The sequence below is a fragment of the Rattus norvegicus genome, chromosome 20 (assembly GCF_021556685.1).
Source record: "Rattus norvegicus strain SHRSP/BbbUtx chromosome 20, alternate assembly SHRSP_T2T, whole genome shotgun sequence".
Classification (NCBI taxonomy): domain Eukaryota; kingdom Metazoa; phylum Chordata; class Mammalia; order Rodentia; family Muridae; genus Rattus; species Rattus norvegicus.
This window is the reverse complement of record NC_141553.1, coordinates 5,792,164-5,812,872: the sequence shown is the minus strand read 5'-3', so window position 1 is coordinate 5,812,872 and position 20,709 is coordinate 5,792,164. Positions and strand designations below refer to the sequence as shown.

The window sequence follows — 20,709 nt, the reverse complement described above, 5'->3', positions numbered from 1 at the left end:
TTACTCACAATACTTCATCTGGCAGCTACCAATATTAATAAAACCATTAAGAGCTGTAACAGGGTCTGGAAAGATGGCTCAGTGGTTAAGAGCACTTACTGATCAGACCCCACATCGATGGTCAAAACTGTCCATAATTCCAGTTCCAGAGGCCCCGAAGCCTCTTCTGAACTTCAAGGAGCAGGAGACATGCACATGGTGCACATGTATATACTCAGGCTAAACAACTGTACACACACAATTTTTTAAATCTAAGATTAAGAAAAAAATTAACCTACACCAAATTTTCTTTATTTGATAGTTGGGTACATAATGTTGTCCACCCAATAAAATCATGTCTCAGCCCCGCCCCACCCCCGTGTTATACATATACACAAAACAGACACGCACACCCGCTTGCACAGGAGCCAGGCTCTGCATCCATCTTCATTTCTTATTAGCCTGAGCAGTGCCGATCACGCACTGGTTCACCTGTGGATGGACCAGTGAATAGGGTTACACGAGATCACTGCTTACAATCCGAAGTCTCCCATTCTGCCCCAATGCTGGGCCCACCGTCTGACTCCCTGAAATAAGGACTACGGCAGCAGGCTCGGCCTGACCCCCTGGAGGGACAGTGGTGCTGTGTCCACTAACCTGGAGGAGACCAGCAGTCTGAAAAGATGATAGAGATATGCCTGCTGGTCATATGTCAGCATGACACAGGCTACTCCTTGCTCGAGAAGAGGGACCAAGCCACAGGGCCTCTTCTTAATTAGTGATTGATGTTGGCAGACCCTACCCTCTCGAGGGCCAGTGCCACCCATGAACAGGTGGGTCCCTAATGAAGTGTGTTATTAGGTGGCTGAGGAAGCGATGAGGAGCAGCAACTCCATTATGGCCTACAGAAGTAACGACCTGACATCCTGACAACGGACTAACCCTTTCTACTCCACGTTGCTTTTGATCATGGTGTTTTAATCACAGGATTAGAAAGCTAACTGAAGACACCTACACGAGGATTACAGCAGCAGAGAGGTCTCCATTTTCAGCAACGCCCTGGACTAGACACCCCAAAGCCCTCCTACAAAACCTATCAGGACATTGAACTCCTTTGAGAACTAGGGCTCCTGAGAAAAAAATATCACAGAAGAGAATTGGAAACAGACTACTAGGTTCAGACCAAAGGACACACGAGCGCTGGGGTTATTATTTAGTGGGAGAGCGCTTGCCCAGCCTAAGCAGACCAGGCAGGAGCTAACTTGAAGGAGCTCATGCCGACCAAGACGGAGCGCTGCTGTGAGGATCAGGAAGGGGAGGTGGAGATGTCAGAGGTCAGGATGTAAGCATCTGTAGCGCCCACCTCCACATAGAAGCCTAAGGGCACACATGGAGTCACTCAGGACAGGAACTCAAAAATGAAAACCTATAAAGGGTTCAGCATCTTGAGGCAGAGATGACTCAAGTGTTTAGAAGCACCGGCTCCTACAGAGGACCTGCGTTCAGTTGTTAGCACCTATATGGTGGCTCACAGCCATCCGCTACAGTTCCAGGGAACCCACTGCCCTTTCCTAACCTCCTCGATACCAAGAACAAGTGTGATAAACACCTCCACAGGCAAAACCTTCACATACAAGTTTTTTTTGAAACAGGATTTCTCTGTATAGCCCTGGCTGTCCTGGAATACAATCAGGGTAGCCTCAAACTCAGAGATCTGTCTGTCTCTGCCTCCTGGGTGCTGGGATTAAGGGCATGTGCCATCACACCCAGCTAAATATTAATAAATAAATGAACCCATCCATCACCTTGGGGCTGGAGAAAAGGTTCAGAGATTAAGAGCACAGCTGAATTCCAAAGGACCTTGGAACCAACTACACGCAGCTCAGAGCCATCTGTAACTCCAGGGCCTGGCAATGCAGCTCCTTAGACACCAGACACACAGAGTGCACAAAAGAACTCTCAAGCACATTTTCCTACACAGGATGTTCACCTCACCACACACAGGTCAGTTTCAGCGTCCTTTACAATGTGCCCTTGACCACCTGAGGTTGTGCGCTAACCTGACAGTGAACAAGTCTAGTTGGTGCCATTTCTTCAATAGTTCAGGTAATTCATTACCACATTTTAGCAATTATAACTGACACCCACGCAACCTCATGCCTCTGCTTTGCAGTGCTCACAGACTGACCCACAGCAGTACCCCGGAGGTATGCTTTTACTCCGTAAGGGAGAAGCCATGAGTAATGATACTGATTAAAAATCACCATTCTACAGCCCTTTAACAAAATAATGGATCCAGAATTACTGTCTCATAAAGTCACTGTTGAGAATCCAGGAGCCCAGACACAGATCTAGGTCCCAGCACTAAACAGACAAGCGGGAAGGTGAGTTCCAGGCTAGCCTGGGCTACCTGAGACCCCATCTCAAAAAAAAGAGAGGTGAGATGGCGGTGGAGGAGGTGGCTCAAGGGTAGAGCACTTGCTGAGCACACACAGGGCGCTGGGACATCTTTAACCAAAGAAAAGAAAGAAAGAAAGAAAGAAAGAAAGAAAGAAAGAAAGAAAGAAAGAAAGAAAGAAAGAAAGAAAGAAAGTTAAGTGAATAATAAATGTGGAACTAGACATACAATGCACCAGGAGCACCAGCTGCCCCAGCTACTAAATAGGCCAAGGGTCTGAACCAAAACTGCCTGTCCAACCACACCAAATCTCCAACTACAAACAGCAAACCCGAGGCAGGGGAGGGCGCAGCTGGAGTCTGAATGTGGAGTATCAACAGGACAGCCATTCCACTTCCAGTAAATCCCACCCGCCTACACGCGGACAGGAGAGGCCCTCCGCACACATGGGGAGAGGAGAGACCCCACCACACCTTACAGCAGACAAGGATTCCTAGCAAACAGACCCGTCTTCCTCCAAGTGAGAGACGAATGCCCACACTAGACAAACCTCACAGATACGCCCTGAGGCAGCCGAGGGAGACTGCAGTGGACACCTCGAGAACTGACAGCAGAGTGGCGCTGTCTATGACCCAGCACAGGGAGGTGGGGGTGGAGGGTCAGTGTTGCGGGTACTTGATGACTCTGTGAACCCAGAGACTGTCATTTACTGGAGAGTCTGTTTCTAGTTGTGTCTCAGCCTTAGCTCACACCTTTAACCACCCTGGCTGGAATCCACACACCCTCACACACACCGTTAATCCCAAACAGTGAAGGTAGAGTGAGTTTGTACAGGGAAGCCGCCATGTTTGAAAGTGATGTCTAATTGAGTAGCAGACAAAGTGACGAATCAGAGAAAGATTTGACGGAATAGGATCTGCCCAACTCAGGAGAAGGAAGAGAGAGGAGGAAGGTACTTAGGAGGGGCAGTGCAGAGAGAACTGGGGACAGGCAGCTTTACCAGGGCAGTTGACAGAGACAGGTTGAAGAGAGAACAAACTAAACACAGGTAAGACAGACGAGCCGGAGAATGAGAAGCCAGAAGATTAGAACAGACTGCCCGAGTTAGTATGAGGCCACGCAGAGCCAATTCAGGAAGCTGAGAGAAGCCAGTTTGAATCAGTCACCTGGGAGAATTTGAGCTCAGAAAGAACTAGAAAGGGTGAACTTATTGAGTATTAAGTCTCAGAGGCTGAAAACACTCTAGGCCTAGATCAGACTGAATGGAGGCTGGAAGCTTCCAGGACCTGAACCAGGTTAGCAGACAGAGGAGGTGAGCCTGGGAGACAACAGGAGAATAAAAGTCACATTTAGGAGCTGGAGAGATGGCTCAGTGGTTAAGAGCACTGGCTGCTCTTCCAGAGGTCATGGGTTCAATTCCCAGCAACCACACTGCAGCTCACAAGTGTCTGTGGCTCTGATTCTAGGGGATCTGGCACCTTCAGACAGACATATAAGACACATAAAATAAAAGTAAATTCATCTTAAAAAAAGCAAAGTTACACTTACAGAACAAGTGACATGAGAAGCTGACTTAACACCCCTCCTGCCCCATAATGGGCCGACATTAACATATAAGATATTAGGGCTGGGGGCAGCAAAATAGCTCAGCTGGTAAGGGTGCTTGCCACCAAGTCTGATGACATGACAAGCTAAGTTTGATCTTGGTCTCTAGGGTCGACAATGGGAGAAATAAGTCCTACAATCCTACAAGTTATCCTCTAACCTACACGCAAAAATATTTTTTTTTTTAAATTTTAAGATTCACGTATTTATGTTTAGGAGGGTTTTGCCTGCGCCACAATGCCTGGTGCCCGCAGAGGATGTAGCAGTCCCTGGAACTAGAGTTAGGGATGGATGTTGGGTGCTGGGAACTACACTCAGGTCCTCTGCAAGAGCAGCAAGTGTTCTTAACCACTGAGCTATCTGTTGAACCTGTAAAACACTTTTTTTTTTTTAAATATTTATTATGTATACATCATACAGCTTTCTGCCTGCGTGTATGCCTGCAAACCAGAAGAGGGTATCAGATCTCAATACAGATGGCTGTGAGCCACCATGTGGTTGCTGGGATTTGAACTCAGGACCTCTGGAAGGGCAGACAGTGCTCTTAACCTCTGAGCCATCTCTCCAGCCCCCTGAACCTGTAAAGCACCTTAAAGCTGCCCCCCATTCCCTTTTTGAGACAGAATCTACATCGCTCTGGCTGTCCTGAACTCACTCTGTAGACCAGGCTGGCCTTAAACTCACAGACATCAGCTTGCCTCAGCCTACTAAGTACTGAGACAAAAAGTGTGTGTCACCATACATGGCTAACGTGGGCTCAGTAGCTCATGCTTACTATGACAAGGACCTGGCTAAAGCCCTGATAGGTGATAAAGAGGCCAAGTAACTTTCCAGGCAGCATGGTACATGTGTTGACATGCTGTGACCACTCTGCCTGGTAGAAGGCAGGTGCAGTCATGATCAGAACTCTAAGAGTTCTTCTACCCTCAGGAAAAGGGGAAAACAGGAGAACATTGCCCATCAAGGCAGACAGTAATGAAACGGAGGCCCGCTAACCCGCCGACAGCTGAGGTCATGGGTGCTGTCCTGCCCCTGGTGAGACTGGGGACTTCCGTGTCTATATAGGACATGCCCTTTGTTCTGGCAACCCCATCCCAAGGAGCGTCTCTCTGGACAGATGGAACTGGAAAATAAAGGTGTCACCGGAGATGTGGTTGCAATTATAACAAGGTGGGAATGCACCAGCCCAGTGGCGGGGACTGGAGAATACTGGAGTCCTACATAGAGCTAAAAGCAACGTGCAGTCCCAGTGTACTGGCAGTAACCCGGGGGCCATTCTGAAGAGCAAAGCACCAAGGGACAGCAGTACAGATACAGGTAGGAGAGGCCTCAGAACGTGGACAGGGCTTGTTCTTGCAATAGTCCTGACTCTGGTTATTTCTTCTAAAAATATTAATTCAAATGCCAGCAGTTAAAAATGGAATCAGGTGGGCAGAACCCAGGATGCCTAGCAAGTTTAAATCCTTTCTGGATAGACGTGCCCTAGCTTAAAACACACGAGTGAGTCCTGGCGGAGATGCCTGTAAGCAGCCAGGAGTCACGACGGAGTGTGGCCCCACAGCTCAGTACTGGATGCTTAGGCCCCGCTGGGGAGAGGACTGGAGACTGTTTGGAGAGGACGAGGAGGTGTGGCCTTGTCAGAGCAGTGTATGTGTCTGCGGGAACTAGAGAGGGGCTCTGACGTCTCTCCCAGGCTCTCTGCCTGCCTCATGTTGGGTCTCCAGATGTGAGCTGCAGCGACCGCTCCAGCCTTGCCACTGCCTGCTGCCTCGTCCCACTGCCAAGAGAGGCATGGACTCCAACCCTCTGAAACTGTAAGCCCCCAATAAACTTTAAGTTCCTTGGTCAGTGTCTTGTCATGAGAGTAGAAAACTAAGGCAGCAGGATAGTCGCCGTACCTTGGAAGCAAAGCGGAGTGAATTCAGAGACTCGGAGACATTCTCTTCCAGAGGAGAAATGTTCACGAACATGAGCCTGTGGAAAGGGAAGGGTCCAAGCCCCCATCAGTGGCCTGCCGAGGCTGAAACCACACCCAGCTCTCCTCCTCCTCTTCAGACTGCAGTTCCAGTCCTTTCCATCCCTCCCTTCTACTCACATCTTGGCACTGCCACCCAGAGAGTTCTGCAGCAGGTAGGTAAGCTTGCTGTTTCGGTAAGGCACGTGGGACTCCTGGAGGGTTAAGGTTAGGCACAGGCAGTTAGGACCTGAGAGGGTTCTCACAGCTCATGCCGTGGCCCCTCACCTTCTGCCCACACATCCACTCGAACCTTATTGCTCAGGGCCATTATGACCAGTCCCAGTGTAGACAGACTGCTGTTAATGGCTTGTGTTTCCCGAAGACGATCCCGCTCTCCAGGGCCTAGGGTTAAGCCAGGGTCAAGCCGCTCACTCCCAGCCAGGTCCACCAGGTTGAGGGGAGCACCACACTGCAGGCCCCGGGCAGCATGCTCTCCAGAGATCTGTAGCTGGAACACACTGTGGCTGCGTGATGATCTCTCATTCTGGGCAGTGCGGGCCACAGCCCGATTCTGCTGGGCCAAATGGAGCAGAGCCTCCACCTAGGGATGAGGGTATAGGCGGGTGGTCAGAAGCTAGGACATGCTGGCGAAGTGTGCCTTTGCCCTCTTGGAACAAAACCACAGATCAGCAGATGAGTGTGTGCACTTGTGACCGGAGAACCCACACTCGGTCTTAACACACGGCATATAATGCAAGCTACTTGGGAGGCTGAAGGAGAAGAACTCAAAGTTCAAAAACAACTCGCGATGGAGAGAATATCTCAAGGGTTTTTTGAGGCCATGTCTCAAAATAAAATCAGGCCAGGTGTGGTGGCTGAGGCCGAGGCAGGACCGCCTCAAGTTCTAAGGCAGCCAGAGCCACAGTGCAATGCGCTCAGAAAGAATGAAAGGACAACTCACGTGGCCTCACATGAGGCCCCCAGAGAAGCAGCGATCATGCAGCCCTGAGATGGGGACTGTCAGGTAACCACCCTGGCTAGGGTGAACCTAGCAATGTAAGCGGCAGGAAGAGTGGGGAGACTCACCTGGAAGGATGTGGCAGCCCCCTCACTCCTGGGCCTTATCAAAGCAAACCTCCTTGCAGCCTACCCTCAGCCTGAAGAGATGGCCTCTTCCCCTCACAGCCCATCCTCCACCCCACTCTGCCCACCCCTTCTCTAGTCCCTACTTGCCTCTTTCTCACAGGAAACAGGGACATATCGTGCATTGGTGACAGTAAGTTCCTCACTCCCTGGGCCTGCCCGACGAATCTCACAGTCGCCCCCTTGTCCCTTGCGGGTCCCTGTAGCTAGCAGGTCTCGGACGGTCTCATTGTAGATCTCTACGTAACTGGCCACAAAACTGTAAGTCCAGCCCTGGCCACTCATCTCCTGGGCCACAGAGAACAGATGCCGCATGGCCCGGGGGATCAGCCCCTCCAACTGGGGGTCTCCCCGAGGCCCGCCCTCCATGGTGAAGGTCTTGCCGCTGCCTGTCTGTCCATAGGCAAAGATGCACACAGGGTAGCCATCCAGTGCTGACTGGACAAGCATGGAGATCTCCTCAAACACCTCCTCCTGCTTGCTTCCTGGTGGGAACACCCGATCAAAGGAGAAGTCATGGCGGGTAGCAGCTGCTGGTGCCCTTGTCAGGGTGGAGCGCCGGTCATCAGACCGAGAGAGGCAAAGGCGAGTTGGGGGGTCAGAGGGTCCAGCAGGGCCAGGAGGGAATACGAGGAAGCCAGGAGATGGAGTGGACTCCCCCTCAAGGACAGGGCGCACCCGGCAGAAGACCCGGATGTTGCCCTTCAGTTCCTGCAGCTGGTTGTGGAGTCGACGGCGCTCCATCTCTAGCCCATAGAGCCGGTCTCCCTGCTCGGCCAGTAAGGTCACCTGGGCTGCAGTCTTCTGCCGAAGACACAGCACCTCTGCTCGGCTGCTTGACAGAGCTGCTTCTGAGGCCTGAAACTCCCTCTGCCCAGAACAGAGAGACAGAGGTTGGGATGCAGACAGAGCAAGGCCTATGCCAGGATGGGGTGGGTCTCTACCCTATGGACTTCACGGTCTGGTAAAGAAAGAGGTAAGAAAATAGGAGTGGGGAGTCCCAGAGACGTTGGAGATCGCCCGCCCAGTGAAGAAGAACACGATGTAAAAGCAGGAGGACCTGGGTTAAAATTCCTAGCACCAATGTCTAAAGAAGAAAAAGATGGGTAGAGCTGTGTGCACAGCAGACCCCAGAGCTGAGGGGCTGTGTGCACATGGGATCCCAGAGCTGAGGGGCTAGCGTAGCTGCTGGCTAGCGTAGCTACAACAGAGAGCTTCAGCAATCCCCAGGCCCTGCTGCCAAAGAGAGAAAAAGAAGAGAAAACCCCAGCCCTGGGAAGAGGAATGGGACGGGAACATCCGGGAAGAGCAACACCAGTCACAGGACTGAGCCAAGGTAAGGCTGCACGTGGGACGTCATCCCTGAGAGACAGCCGTGCCATCTACCTGGGCTCCCAGGCTCCCACGCATGGGAAGAGGGAGAAACATAGGGGGGAGAGCAGGCCGTGTGAGGAGCTGCTCAGAGGAACGAGAGCAGACGTCCTGCTGAGAGGCAAGGCCTCCTAAGGCTTCAAGGGGGCCTGAGGAGAGGCACTGCCTCTGCGAGGGAGCGGACAGCTGTGAGTCCGGCCTTACCTCCCGCTCCTCCAGCTGGGTGCTCAGTGTACTGCGTTCCTCCTGCAATTGCAGCCGCTCTGTCTGAAGCTCCTGAACCAGCCTTTCCTTGGTACCCAGACATTCCTCCAGCTCCAAGACTCGGGCACCCAGAGTCTCCAGCTTCTGCTGGCTCTGCTCAGCTCGCCTGCGTACACTGGCCAGCTCCTCCTCCAGGGTGTTCCGCTCTGTCCCCAGGGTCGTGGCCTGCTCCTGAACCTCTCTGAGTTGCTCTCGGAGCCCCTGGTTCTCACGGTCCAGTGTCTGAGTCTTCTCCCGATACTGTTTCAACTCTTCATGGAGGTCACACAACTGGCCCTTCAAGTCCCAGGCAGGACGCTTGCCAGGTTTCTTTCCTGCCACCGCAGGAGCAGTGGATGCTAACACGGGCGGGCACACAAGGGGCAAACAGAGGTCAGCACTCTGAGCCTTCTGCCCTTCAGGTCTCCACACCTCGGGCCACAGCTACCCTCTTACCTCTCCCGACAGGAAGATGGCGTTTTCGGGGCACTCCCCACCTCCTCTCCCTCCCAGCCTCTTACCCACTGTTTATATGTCACCTACTGCCTGGCTTCTGGGCAGGAGCAGCGGGAGCTGGCTTCTGGTTCCTCAGCACTAGAGAGTTAGAATGGACATGGCGTTACGGCTGGACACATAGGACATGGAAGGCACCTGCACTCCAGCACTAGGGAGGCCAATGAGCCACAGTGAAACACCATCAAACCCACAAAGATGGCTGAGCAGGTGAGAGCACTCGACCTCAGCTTGGGTTCTTCCCTCTCCTTGCCAGGAGACTCGCACGCACCCGCAACTCTAGCTCCAGGATTCAATGCCTCCCTCCGTGTATGTGCACACACGCACGCACACACATGCACACACACACACAGTAAAATGAAAAAATAATAAAACTGTAGAACAAACTCATAGGCTGTGTTTCCTAACGTGCACTAGTCCCGGGTGTGATCCCCACTGGGGAGGGTGTGCCCTCCCTAGAAGACATGTAGGACCAGAGCCCCTTGCCACCACTCCCCTTACATAGACCCAGACCCCTGAGTAGCCCTGGCTTGAGCACCATTACCTGGACCGACAGCAGAGCACCCTCGAGGTCCGGTCTTCCTAGGGCCTTTCTGAGCTGTCCAAGGGTGAAAAGGGGGAGACGGCACAGCACTTAGGTGGCAAGTACAGATGCATGTGTACGTTAAAAGCTTGGAAATATTTGACTCTCTCTGGGGCTGGAGAGATGGCTCAGCGGTTAGAGCACTGACTGCTCTTCCAGAGGTCCTGAGTTCAAATCCCAGCAACCACATGGTGGCTCACAACCATCTGTAATGGGATCTGATGCCCTCTTCTGGTGTGTCTGAAGACAGCTACAGGGCACTCATATACATAAATAAATCATTTTAAAAAAAAGAAGCAGATAAAATAGCAAAGAAAGAGTAGGAGAGCAGTACATTTCCACACCCTTGGTCCCCTCACCCCCACAGCCCACCCCACAGCCCACCTGCAGTGGACACTGCGCTGAGGGGTGGCCCTCTCGGGCGGGATGTGTCAACTTTGGTCACTGTGCCCATGCCTCGTGTTCGTTTCTAGGGAGAGAAAGGATGAGGTTCCACAGTGACCTGTCTTTACCCCTCCTCGTTTTCTTCCTCTCTGCTCTCCTAACTTGTCTTACCTTTGCAGGCTCCAGGCCATCCTCCATCTGGTCAGGACCCCTCTTGAGCCTGCTTCCTGGTAGGGGCAGCCGGGAGGAGGACTTGACCAGGGTTGTGCTCAGCTCCAAGTTCCTCTTCACTTCCATCAAAGGGGCCCTCTGCGGGGGTAAAAGACTCTCTTTCTCTCTGTCTCTCTCTGTCTCTCTCTGTCTCTCTCTCTCTCTCCCTCCCTCCCTCCCTCCCTCTCTCTCTCCCTCCCCCTCCCTCCCTCCCTCCCTCCCTCCCTCCCTCCCTCCCTCCCTCCCCCCCTCCCGATTTCTCTGTGCAGCCCTGGCTGTCCTGGAACTTGTTCTGTAGACCAGCCTGGCCTCACTTTCACATAGATCTGTCTGCCTCTGCCCCGAGCACCCGGATTAAAGGTGTGCACCACCACACCCTGCTGGCTGAGGAACAAACACAAAAGCCCACAAACACCCTTTTCTGAGCTCCCTTAGACTTTAATTCTCAAGGTTGACTCTCAGCAAACATTAACTGAGTATCTTGTGCCAAAGGATGGCACAGATGAACAGCATACACAGATGGAGCACACACACACAGATGGAGCACACACACACACAGATGGAGCACACACACAGATGGAGCACACACACACAGATGGAGCACACACACACAGATGGAGCACACACACAGATGGAGCACACACACAGATGGAGCACACACACACAGATGGAGCACACACACAGATGAGCACACACACACACAGATGGAGCACACACACACAGATGGAGCACACACACACAGATGGAGCACACACACACAGATGAGCACACACACACAGATGGAGCACACACACAGATGGAGCACACACACACAGATGGAGCACACACACAGATGGAGCACACACACAGATGGAGCACACACACAGATGGAGCACACACACAGATGGAGCACACACAGCTGGAGCACACACACAGATGGAGCACACACACACACACACACAGCTGGAGCACACACACAGATGGAGCACACACAGATGGAGCACACACACACAGATGGAGCACACACACACAGATGGAGCACACACACACACAGATGGAGCACACACACACACAGATGGAGCACACAAACACAGCTGGAGCACACACACACACAGCTGGAGCACACACACAGCTGGAGCACACACACACAGATGGAGCACACACACACACAGATGGAGCACACACACACAGATGGAGCACACACACACAGATGAGCACACACACACAGATGGAGCACACACACACAGATGGAGCACACACACACACAGATGGAGCACACACACACACAGATGGAGCACACACACACAGATGGAGCACACACACACACAGATGGAGCACACACACACACAGATGGAGCACACACACAGATGGAGCACACACACAGATGGAGCACACACACACACAGATGGAGCACACACACACACAGATGGAGCACACACACACACAGATGGAGCACACACACAGATGGAGCACACATACACACAGATGGAGCACACACACACACAGATGGAGCACACACACACACAGATGGAGCACACACACACAGATGAGCACACACACACAGATGGAGCACACACACAGATGGAGCACACACACACAGATGGAGCACACACACACAGATGGAGCACACACACACACAGATGGAGCACACACACAGATGGAGCACACACACAGATGGAGCACACACACAGATGGAGCACACACACACACAGATGGAGCACACACACACACAGATGGAGCACACACACAGATGGAGCACACATACACACAGATGGAGCACACACACACAGATGGAGCACACACACACAGATGGAGCACACACACACAGATGAGCACACACACACAGATGGAGCACACACACAGATGGAGCACACACACACACAGATGGAGCACACACACACAGATGGAGCACACACACACACACAGATGGAGCACACACACAGATGGAGCACACACACAGATGGAGCGCACACACACACAGATGGAGCACACACACACACAGATGGAGCACACACACACAGATGGAGCACACACACACAGATGGAGCACACACACAGATGGAGCACACACACACACAGATGGAGCACACACACACACAGATGGAGCACACACACACACAGATGGAGCACACACACACAGATGGAGCACACACACACAGATGGAGCACACACACACAGATGGAGCACACACAGATGAGCACACACACAGATGGAGCACACACACACAGATGGAGCACACACACAGATGGAGCACACACACACACAGATGGAGCACACACACACACAGATGGAGCACACACACACACAGATGGAGCACACACACACACAGATGGAGCACACACACACAGATGGAGCACACACACAGATGGAGCACACACACACACAGATGGAGCACACACACACAGATGGAGCACACACACAGATGGAGCACACACACACAGATGGAGCACACACACACAGATGGAGCACACACACAGATGGAGCACACACACAGATGGAGCACACACACACAGATGGAGCACACACACACAGATGGAGCACACACACACACAGATGGAGCACACACACACAGATGGAGCACACACACACAGATGGAGCACACACACACACACACAGATGGAGCACACACACACAGATGGAGCACACACACACACAGATGGAGCACACACACACAGATGAGCACACACACAGATGGAGCACACACACACAGATGGAGCACACACACACATGGAGCACACACACAGATGAGCACACACACACAGATGGAGCACACACACACAGATGGAGCACACACACACAGATGGAGCACACACACACAGATGGAGCACACACACACATGGAGCACACACACATACAGATGGAGCACACACACACACAGATGGAGCACACACACACACAGATGGAGCACACACACACACAGATGGAGCACACACACACAGATGGAGCACACACACACAGATGAGCACACACACACAGATGGAGCACACACACACAGATGGAGCACACACACACAGATGGAGCACACACACACAGATGGAGCACACACACAGATGGAGCACACACACACAGATGGAGCACACACACAGATGGAGCACACACACACAGATGGAGCACACACACACAGATGAGCACACACACACACAGATGGAGCACACACACACAGATGGAGCACACACACACACAGATGGAGCACACACACACAGATGAGCACACACACACAGATGGAGCACACACACAGATGGAGCACACACACACAGATGGAGCACACACACACAGATGGAGCACACACACACAGATGGAGCACACACACAGATGGAGCACACACACAGATGAGCACACACACACAGATGGAGCACACACACACAGATGGAGCACACACACACAGATGGAGCACACACACACAGATGGAGCACACACACACAGATGAGCACACACACACAGATGGAGCACACACACACAGATGGAGCACACACACACAGATGGAGCACACACACACAGATGGAGCACACACACAGATGGAGCACACACACAGATGGAGCACACACACACAGATGGAGCACACACACACACACAGATGAGCACACACACACAGATGGAGCACACACACACAGATGGAGCACACACACACACACAGATGGAGCACACACACAGATGGAGCACACACACACAGATGGAGCACACACACACACAGATGGAGCACACACACACAGATGGAGCACACACACACAGATGAGCACACACACACAGATGGAGCACACACACACAGATGGAGCACACACACACACAGATGGAGCACACACACACACAGATGGAGCACACACACACACAGATGGAGCACACACACACACAGATGGAGCACACACACACAGATGAGCACACACACACAGATGGAGCACACACACACAGATGGAGCACACACACACACAGATGGAGCACACACACAGATGGAGCACACACACACAGATGGAGCACACACACACAGATGGAGCACACACACAGATGGAGCACACACACAGATGAGCACACACACACAGATGGAGCACACACACACAGATGGAGCACACACACACAGATGGAGCACACACACACACAGATGGAGCACACACACAGATGAGCACACACACACAGATGGAGCACACACACAGATGGAGCACACACACACAGATGGAGCACACACACACAGATGGAGCACACACACAGATGGAGCACACACACACAGATGGAGCACACACACACAGATGAGCACACACACACACAGATGAGCACACACACACAGATGGAGCACACACACACACAGATGGAGCACACACACACAGATGGAGCACACACACAGATGGAGCACACACACACAGATGGAGCACACACACACACAGATGGAGCACACACACACAGATGGAGCACACACACAGATGGAGCACACACACAGATGGAGCACACACACACAGATGGAGCACACACACACAGATGAGCACACACACACAGATGGAGCACACACACACAGATGGAGCACACACACACAGATGGAGCACACACACACAGATGGAGCACACACACACAGATGGAGCACACACACACAGATGGAGCACACACACACGAGTCAGGACAGGAGAGGGAACTGCCTCCGGGAGAAGCTGGACGGAGGCTGTGCTGCAGCTGCCTTCAGGGCTAGAAACATTATTCCTGGAACACAGAAACCAGCCAACAGTACAGGTACAAAGCCAACAGGCCCTTCTAGTTAAAGGTAGGACCTTAAGTAGAAGAGAGGGACATTTGTTGGGAGAAGCAGGCTGATTACAGAGTGCCGTTCTAAATGCTTCATCTCCGGGCACCATTTTTAACTAATTCTCCACATGAGGGAAGGCACATCACAAGGTGAAATGTTCTAAGGTCAGATCTGTTCGTCATGCACATACATGCAGGACCAGTGGACGCCAAGAGGTTGTTAGCTGTCAGACCCCCCTTATTGGTCACCATGTTCCGGGGATCCAGGTCAGGTTCTCCAGCTTGGCAGCAAATGCCCAAGCGCTCGCCAGCCCTTTAAGGTACTTTCCGTAGCAATGTGGAGGATAACCGTTGGCTTCATAAGTGTGGCTCACAGACAAGCATTCTGGTATAGCAAAAAGGGACTCACGGGCAACAAACAGCAGTGTCTATTCAGATCAACACATGGGACCCAGCAGACCGGGAAGAGAGAGCAGACTAGAGGAAAGAGACTGTGCTGGCTGTGGGCTGTAATGAGGAGGGGAGCACTGAGGTCTGAGTTACAACATGGTTGATGTGAAGAACTGAACTGTGAGCCACAGGAAGCAGCACACTCCAGTCCCACACCCAGGAACTGAGACAGTAGGATCACACATTTGAGGCTGGCCTGGCTGGGTTATAGCACGACCTTGTGAGGGTTGGTGGCCAAGTGTGAGCATTTGAAAATGAGATAGGCAAAGAGAAAAGATGAGTGATGTCCTATGCAGAGGCTGCATCGTTTATCCAGCAAGGTCCTGTGTGGTGAGCATTTGAATGGTGAACAGTGATGAACACCAAGTCCTTGACTTCTCAGAGCTTAGGGTAACTACCAACCTGGAGATCTGCAAACGAACTAAACTATAGAAAACTATCTACTTCCTCAAGAATATAAACACCTTGATCATTTTCAGTACCTGGGACAGAATCTAACTCACTGGAATGAGTGACTGGATGCAAAGGCAGTGTTTGTGCCCCAGGACACCACACTGTGTGTCCCCTGCCCGAGGAAACTGAGCGCAGTGGAGCTGAGGAAAGGTCTCCTGAAGCCAGTGCTGGGATAAAGTAGGAACTGGCTGGTGTCAGGGGTCAGGAGGAGCCACAGAGGACGGTGGGAGGCAGGAGCTAAGAAGGCCTGAGCTGATGTGAGGATACCTCCTAGTTCACAGGAGGGGCTGGGTTAGTTTAAGCCATAGCTCTGGAGAGAGGCTGGTTGTTGAACCGAAATCTGAAGGCTATCCGGGGAGCTGAGACTATGTATTAACCACCCACTGCCAAAGTCTGTAGGCTCATCCCAAACCCAAACTGCCTGCACGCCGGCTGACTGGGGGAGCCAACCAGATGGGCAACAAGTATACCCAGAGGCCAAGCCCCTCAGCCTGGAGCAGGGCCATTCATCCGCGCCCTCTCACCAACTGCACTTTTGGTACAAAAGTGTCTCTGAGGACAAAACTGTTGATTTTAATGAATAAGGCAGGAATTTGGAGAAGCTGTAATGAAGACTGGAGACTGTCCATAGGATCAACTATCCCATGTGTCAGCGAGAGAGCGGGCACAACTGGTAAACTCACCTGGTAGTAAACCCAGGAGAAGTAGAACTACAGCATGTAATGAGACACAGGCTCAAGGCGCGGTCCTGCAAGGATGCACTCGGAGAAGCCTTAGCATTCAGTGTTCATGTACCCCTGCACGTATTACTGCGGTGGGGAGGTCGCATTGAGACAGCGTTTCTCTGTGCCCTGGCTGTCCTGGACTCACACTGTAGACTATCCTAGCCTCAAATGCATGGAGACCCACCTGCCTCTGCCTCCCCAGTGCTGGACTGAAGACATAGGCCACCACGCCTGGTCCCCTGCACATATTGCAAAGCCTAAGGAACTAAGTGCCTTTGGTCCAGCTTCAGGGACGATCCTTGTGAGACAGGATGGCAGCTGGCTGTAATCCCAGCTACTGGAGGGTGCGGAGGAAGATTCCAAGCTCAAGGCTGGCCTAGGCAACCCAGCAAGGCTGTTTAACTAAAATTGGAGATAGGAAAAAGGGCTTGGAGATGGCCTAGGGAAGCCAGCAAGGTAGTTCAGGGGTTAGGGCTTAAGTGTAACACCCAGGACTCACGGCTCCAGAAAGTTTCCTCTGATTTTTAAGTATGCCACCACATATGTGTGCGTGCTCACGCACACACTCAGAGTAAATAAATAGCTTTGGTTGCAAATCCTGAGATTCACGAGCTGATAGCTTTACCTCTACTTGAACTGTGTGGCAAGGAACACGCACAAGCGCCCGCCCACTGTTTGGTCTCCCTCAGCCAGTGTGCACTTTAAATTTTATACTCAACTGACTTTCTGTGCAAAGCATTAAAAGATGCTGTCCTAGCCAGCCAGCCATAGCTACATAAAATTCCAGGTCGGTCTGAGCTACATTGATGGGTGGCGTCAGGGACAGAACAGAACAGGACAAGGACGTGCAGCATCTCTAAAAGTAACCAATTCCTTAGCTACCACAGCCATCTGCATGCCAGGCTAAGAGAAGAATGAGGCAGGTTGTGTTTGTGGAGAACGTTACACCACAATGTCAAAAGAGTCACACCTTGACAGCCATGTTAAAAAAAAAAAATGTTCACTAAATTGGCTCTCATATGTTTTCCTAAAAAGAAGTCAACAACAACAGAGCCAGGAGTGGTGATCCCAACACTCGGGAGGCACCTGTTCCAGCCAGTTCTAGACTAGCCAGAGTGACTTGGTAAGAAGACCCTGTTTCAAAAACCAAAATGAAAACAGCCAACTTTATTGCTGAGTAATTGAAAAGTACTACCCTTTGTGTTTTTCGTGCTTGTTCTGGACAACTCTAACCAGTATAAATACTTCTCTCCCTGCCAGAAAGGTAGACACAATGGCCCCATCTCTCAGATGCACTTAACATTCAGTACAAGTGGATACACATTCAACCCTCCCTGCGCACCACGCCAGTCCCACCTCAGTCAGCTCACACATACTACAATTTCCTCTAACCTCAAAAACTCCTCCCTTGACAGTGCTCCCTGGCAGCTACTGCCTTCTGCAGCAAAACTTCTCAAAAACAGTATCTAGGGCAGCGGTTCTCAACCTCTGGGGTCAGGACTCCTATGCGAGGATCAAATGACCTTTTCACAGGGTCGACTATCAAATCTGCATATCAGATATTTAGACTCATAACAGTGGCAAAACTACAGTTATGAAGTAGCAACAAAAATACTTTTATGGTTTGGGGTCACCACAACATGAGGAACTTGTATTAAAGGTTCACAGGCGCGCAAGGCCCTGGGTTCGGTCCCCAGCTCCGGAAAAAAAAAAAAAAAAAAAAAAGGTTCACAGGCATCAGGAAGGGTGAGAACCACTGGGTTCAATTTATCTCAACAAATTTCACTTCAACCATTCCATCAAAACTGCTATCTCCCAACACTTGGGAGATAGAGGCAGGTAGATCTGAGTTCTAGGACAGCCTGATCTACCGAGTGAGTTCTAGGACAGCCAGGGTTACACCACCCAGAGAAAACCACCACCATCACCCCTCCACACCCCCACCCACCTGCTATTCTTTTTTTTTTTTTTTGTTCTTTTTTTTTCAGATCTGGGGACCGAACCCAGGGCCTTGCGTTTGCTAGGCAAGTGCTCTACCACTGAGCTAAATCCCCAACCCATCCTGCTATTCTTTTAAGCACACTACCAGCTTCAAGTTACTATATCAACTTTATATTGTTTCTTTGGGTTTATTTGTTTTCCTCATTTTTTTTGAAACAATTTATCACTGGCTTGAACCTCAAAACCCTTGTCTCAGCCCCTGCACAGCTGACCTCAAAAAGGTTTGTTGCTTTTGGTTCAGGGGATTATTGATCCAGGGGATTCTTGGATGCTTGCCTAACACTGTACCACCCACCTCTTCTCGTTAGGACTCTCCACACCTTGGTCAATGTTACTTCTCCTCCTAGCTTTCTTCCTCTTCCACCTGGATCAACCCTTACAGTCCTTCACTGCCTTCCAAAAGAGATACAAATTGTATTTATTTCTGCCTCCCCAGGGGTGTCAGACTCCTGTCTCTTACTTAAATGCAACAGTACAGGGATAGAAGAGGCTCCGCAAATACTGCATGAACAAATCTGAGAAAACTTTAACTATTTTTTTCTGTCACCTGTCACAATGCAATGCTCTCCGTTTTGGCTGTTGAATACACCAGAAAGTCTCTTCAAGCTGAATACCGACTGTGAGCCAGTCTGGACTGAAGTACTAGTAAACAAAGAATGGAGGCCGGTCTTCCCTGACACTAGAGAGATCAGTCCATTAACTGCCGTACACATACACCTCAGATGGTTGTGGTGGAGCAGCGCATCCATAAGCTAGTCAACAAGTCCAAATGGACAAAAGAAAGAGATAGATGAGGGTAGACTGTCCCTATTCAGATCCAGCCGCAAGGAGAAGGCAACACAACAGGGCATCAGCAGGAATGTGCTTTGCGGACAAGCGACAAGGCCTCTCCGAACCCTCGCTTCCCCCACAAGGCAATCTGTAAGAACTGAGAAGCACAGACATGTCGAATCCGCTGGAGAATTCGAAATGGGAAGTGCTGGAGGGAGGTCAAGAGACGCGGGATTGTCGCGCCTGCACGACAGGGATGGTGGACCAGCGTCGCTGCGAACATCCCAGGGGCCCTCGCTCTGTGTGTGTCGCCTGCACTGGCCCGGCCGCTGGCGTCCAGGGCACGAGGCGATGCGACTCTCCCCTTGCAGGCCGGGTTGTCCCGACCTGTCCCCAGGACGCGGGACCCGGGGCGGGCGGGCGGGCTGTGTCCTCCGCTCGCCGCGAGAGGCCGTCTCCGCCACACTCACCTGTGCCTGCATGTCCACGGTGGTCCGCACAGGACGGGATGCAAAGGCAGCAGACTGGGTGCCGGTGTCCCGAGACCCGCGTCCTCTCATGGGCTCGCGCCACGCAACACCCGAGCCAGACGGCCCAGGAGCCAGACCACCCGCCACACCCGCCACTTTTGAATTTCAACCGTCGCGCTGTAAACTCGCCGCTCAATCCGCAGAAGCCAATCCGCGCCGGCGCCGCGGCCGCGAGCCAATCACAGTGCCCTCCGCCTCCGGGACCACGCCCTCTGAGTCGGGACTCTTGTCGTCAGACCAAGCAAGAGAACCAGACTCCTTGGATCCTACTTCCGGATCCGCTCTTCCTCTCGTCTCCCTCTCCTCCTTCTCTGCGCGGAGCTCCCTGCACTTCCGCTCTGCTTCCTGAGGCCTCTGGTTGCGTCAGAAGAGCGCGTGCGTGCGGGAGGCAACGTGCAAAGGCGCCTGCGCAGGGTCAGGGCGGAACGGGCGCCACCTAGCGGCTGCTGCTGAACCTGCACTCCTCCTCGCCAATCCTGTGGCCTGGAAACTACTCCACCGAAGTGGGTTTCTCAGGACCGAAAAGTGGAAGCTGATGATGGCTCCGACCTGTCCTCAAAGAAGAAAAAAGTAAAGAAAAAGAAAAAGGTGGAGGTCATGGCTGGAGAGGTGGCTCAGCGGTTAAGAGCGCTGACTGCTCTTCCAGAGGTCCTGAGTTCAATTCCCAGCAACCACATGGTGGCTCACAACCAT

General features: G+C 52.0%; 1 protein-coding gene across 3 annotated transcripts; it reads right to left on the bottom strand.

The window, feature by feature from the left end:
• Positions 1-269: 269 nt before the first annotated feature.
• On the bottom strand, positions 270-20,123 carry Kifc1 (kinesin family member C1). Of its 3 annotated transcripts, XM_087597051.1 has the most exons (12): positions 19,957-20,123; positions 19,011-19,108; positions 10,348-10,485; positions 10,177-10,261; positions 9,754-9,807; positions 9,240-9,290; positions 8,658-9,055; positions 7,173-7,952; positions 6,250-6,540; positions 6,078-6,151; positions 5,881-5,956; positions 270-471 (listed from the first exon to the last, which is right to left on the bottom strand). In XM_087597051.1, the coding sequence occupies exons 3-12, from the start codon at positions 10,471-10,473 to the stop codon at positions 427-429; spliced, it is 1,980 nt and encodes a 659-aa protein (XP_087453177.1). In that variant the 5' UTR covers positions 10,474-10,485; positions 19,011-19,108; positions 19,957-20,123; the 3' UTR covers positions 270-426.
• Between the last annotated feature and the right edge of the window lie 586 nt (positions 20,124-20,709).

Coding starts and splice junctions, on each gene's coding strand:
- Kifc1 (XM_087597051.1), bottom strand. CDS start 10,473: ATGGAAGTGAAGAGGAACTTGGAGCTGAGCACAACCCTGGTCAAGTCC. Junction 9,808..10,176: donor CAGCGCAGTGTCCACTGCAG/GTGGGCTGTGGG, acceptor ACCCTTGGACAG/CTCAGAAAGGCCCTAGGAAG. Junction 6,152..6,249: donor TAATGGCCCTGAGCAATAAG/GTTCGAGTGGAT, acceptor TTAACCCTCCAG/GAGTCCCACGTGCCTTACCG.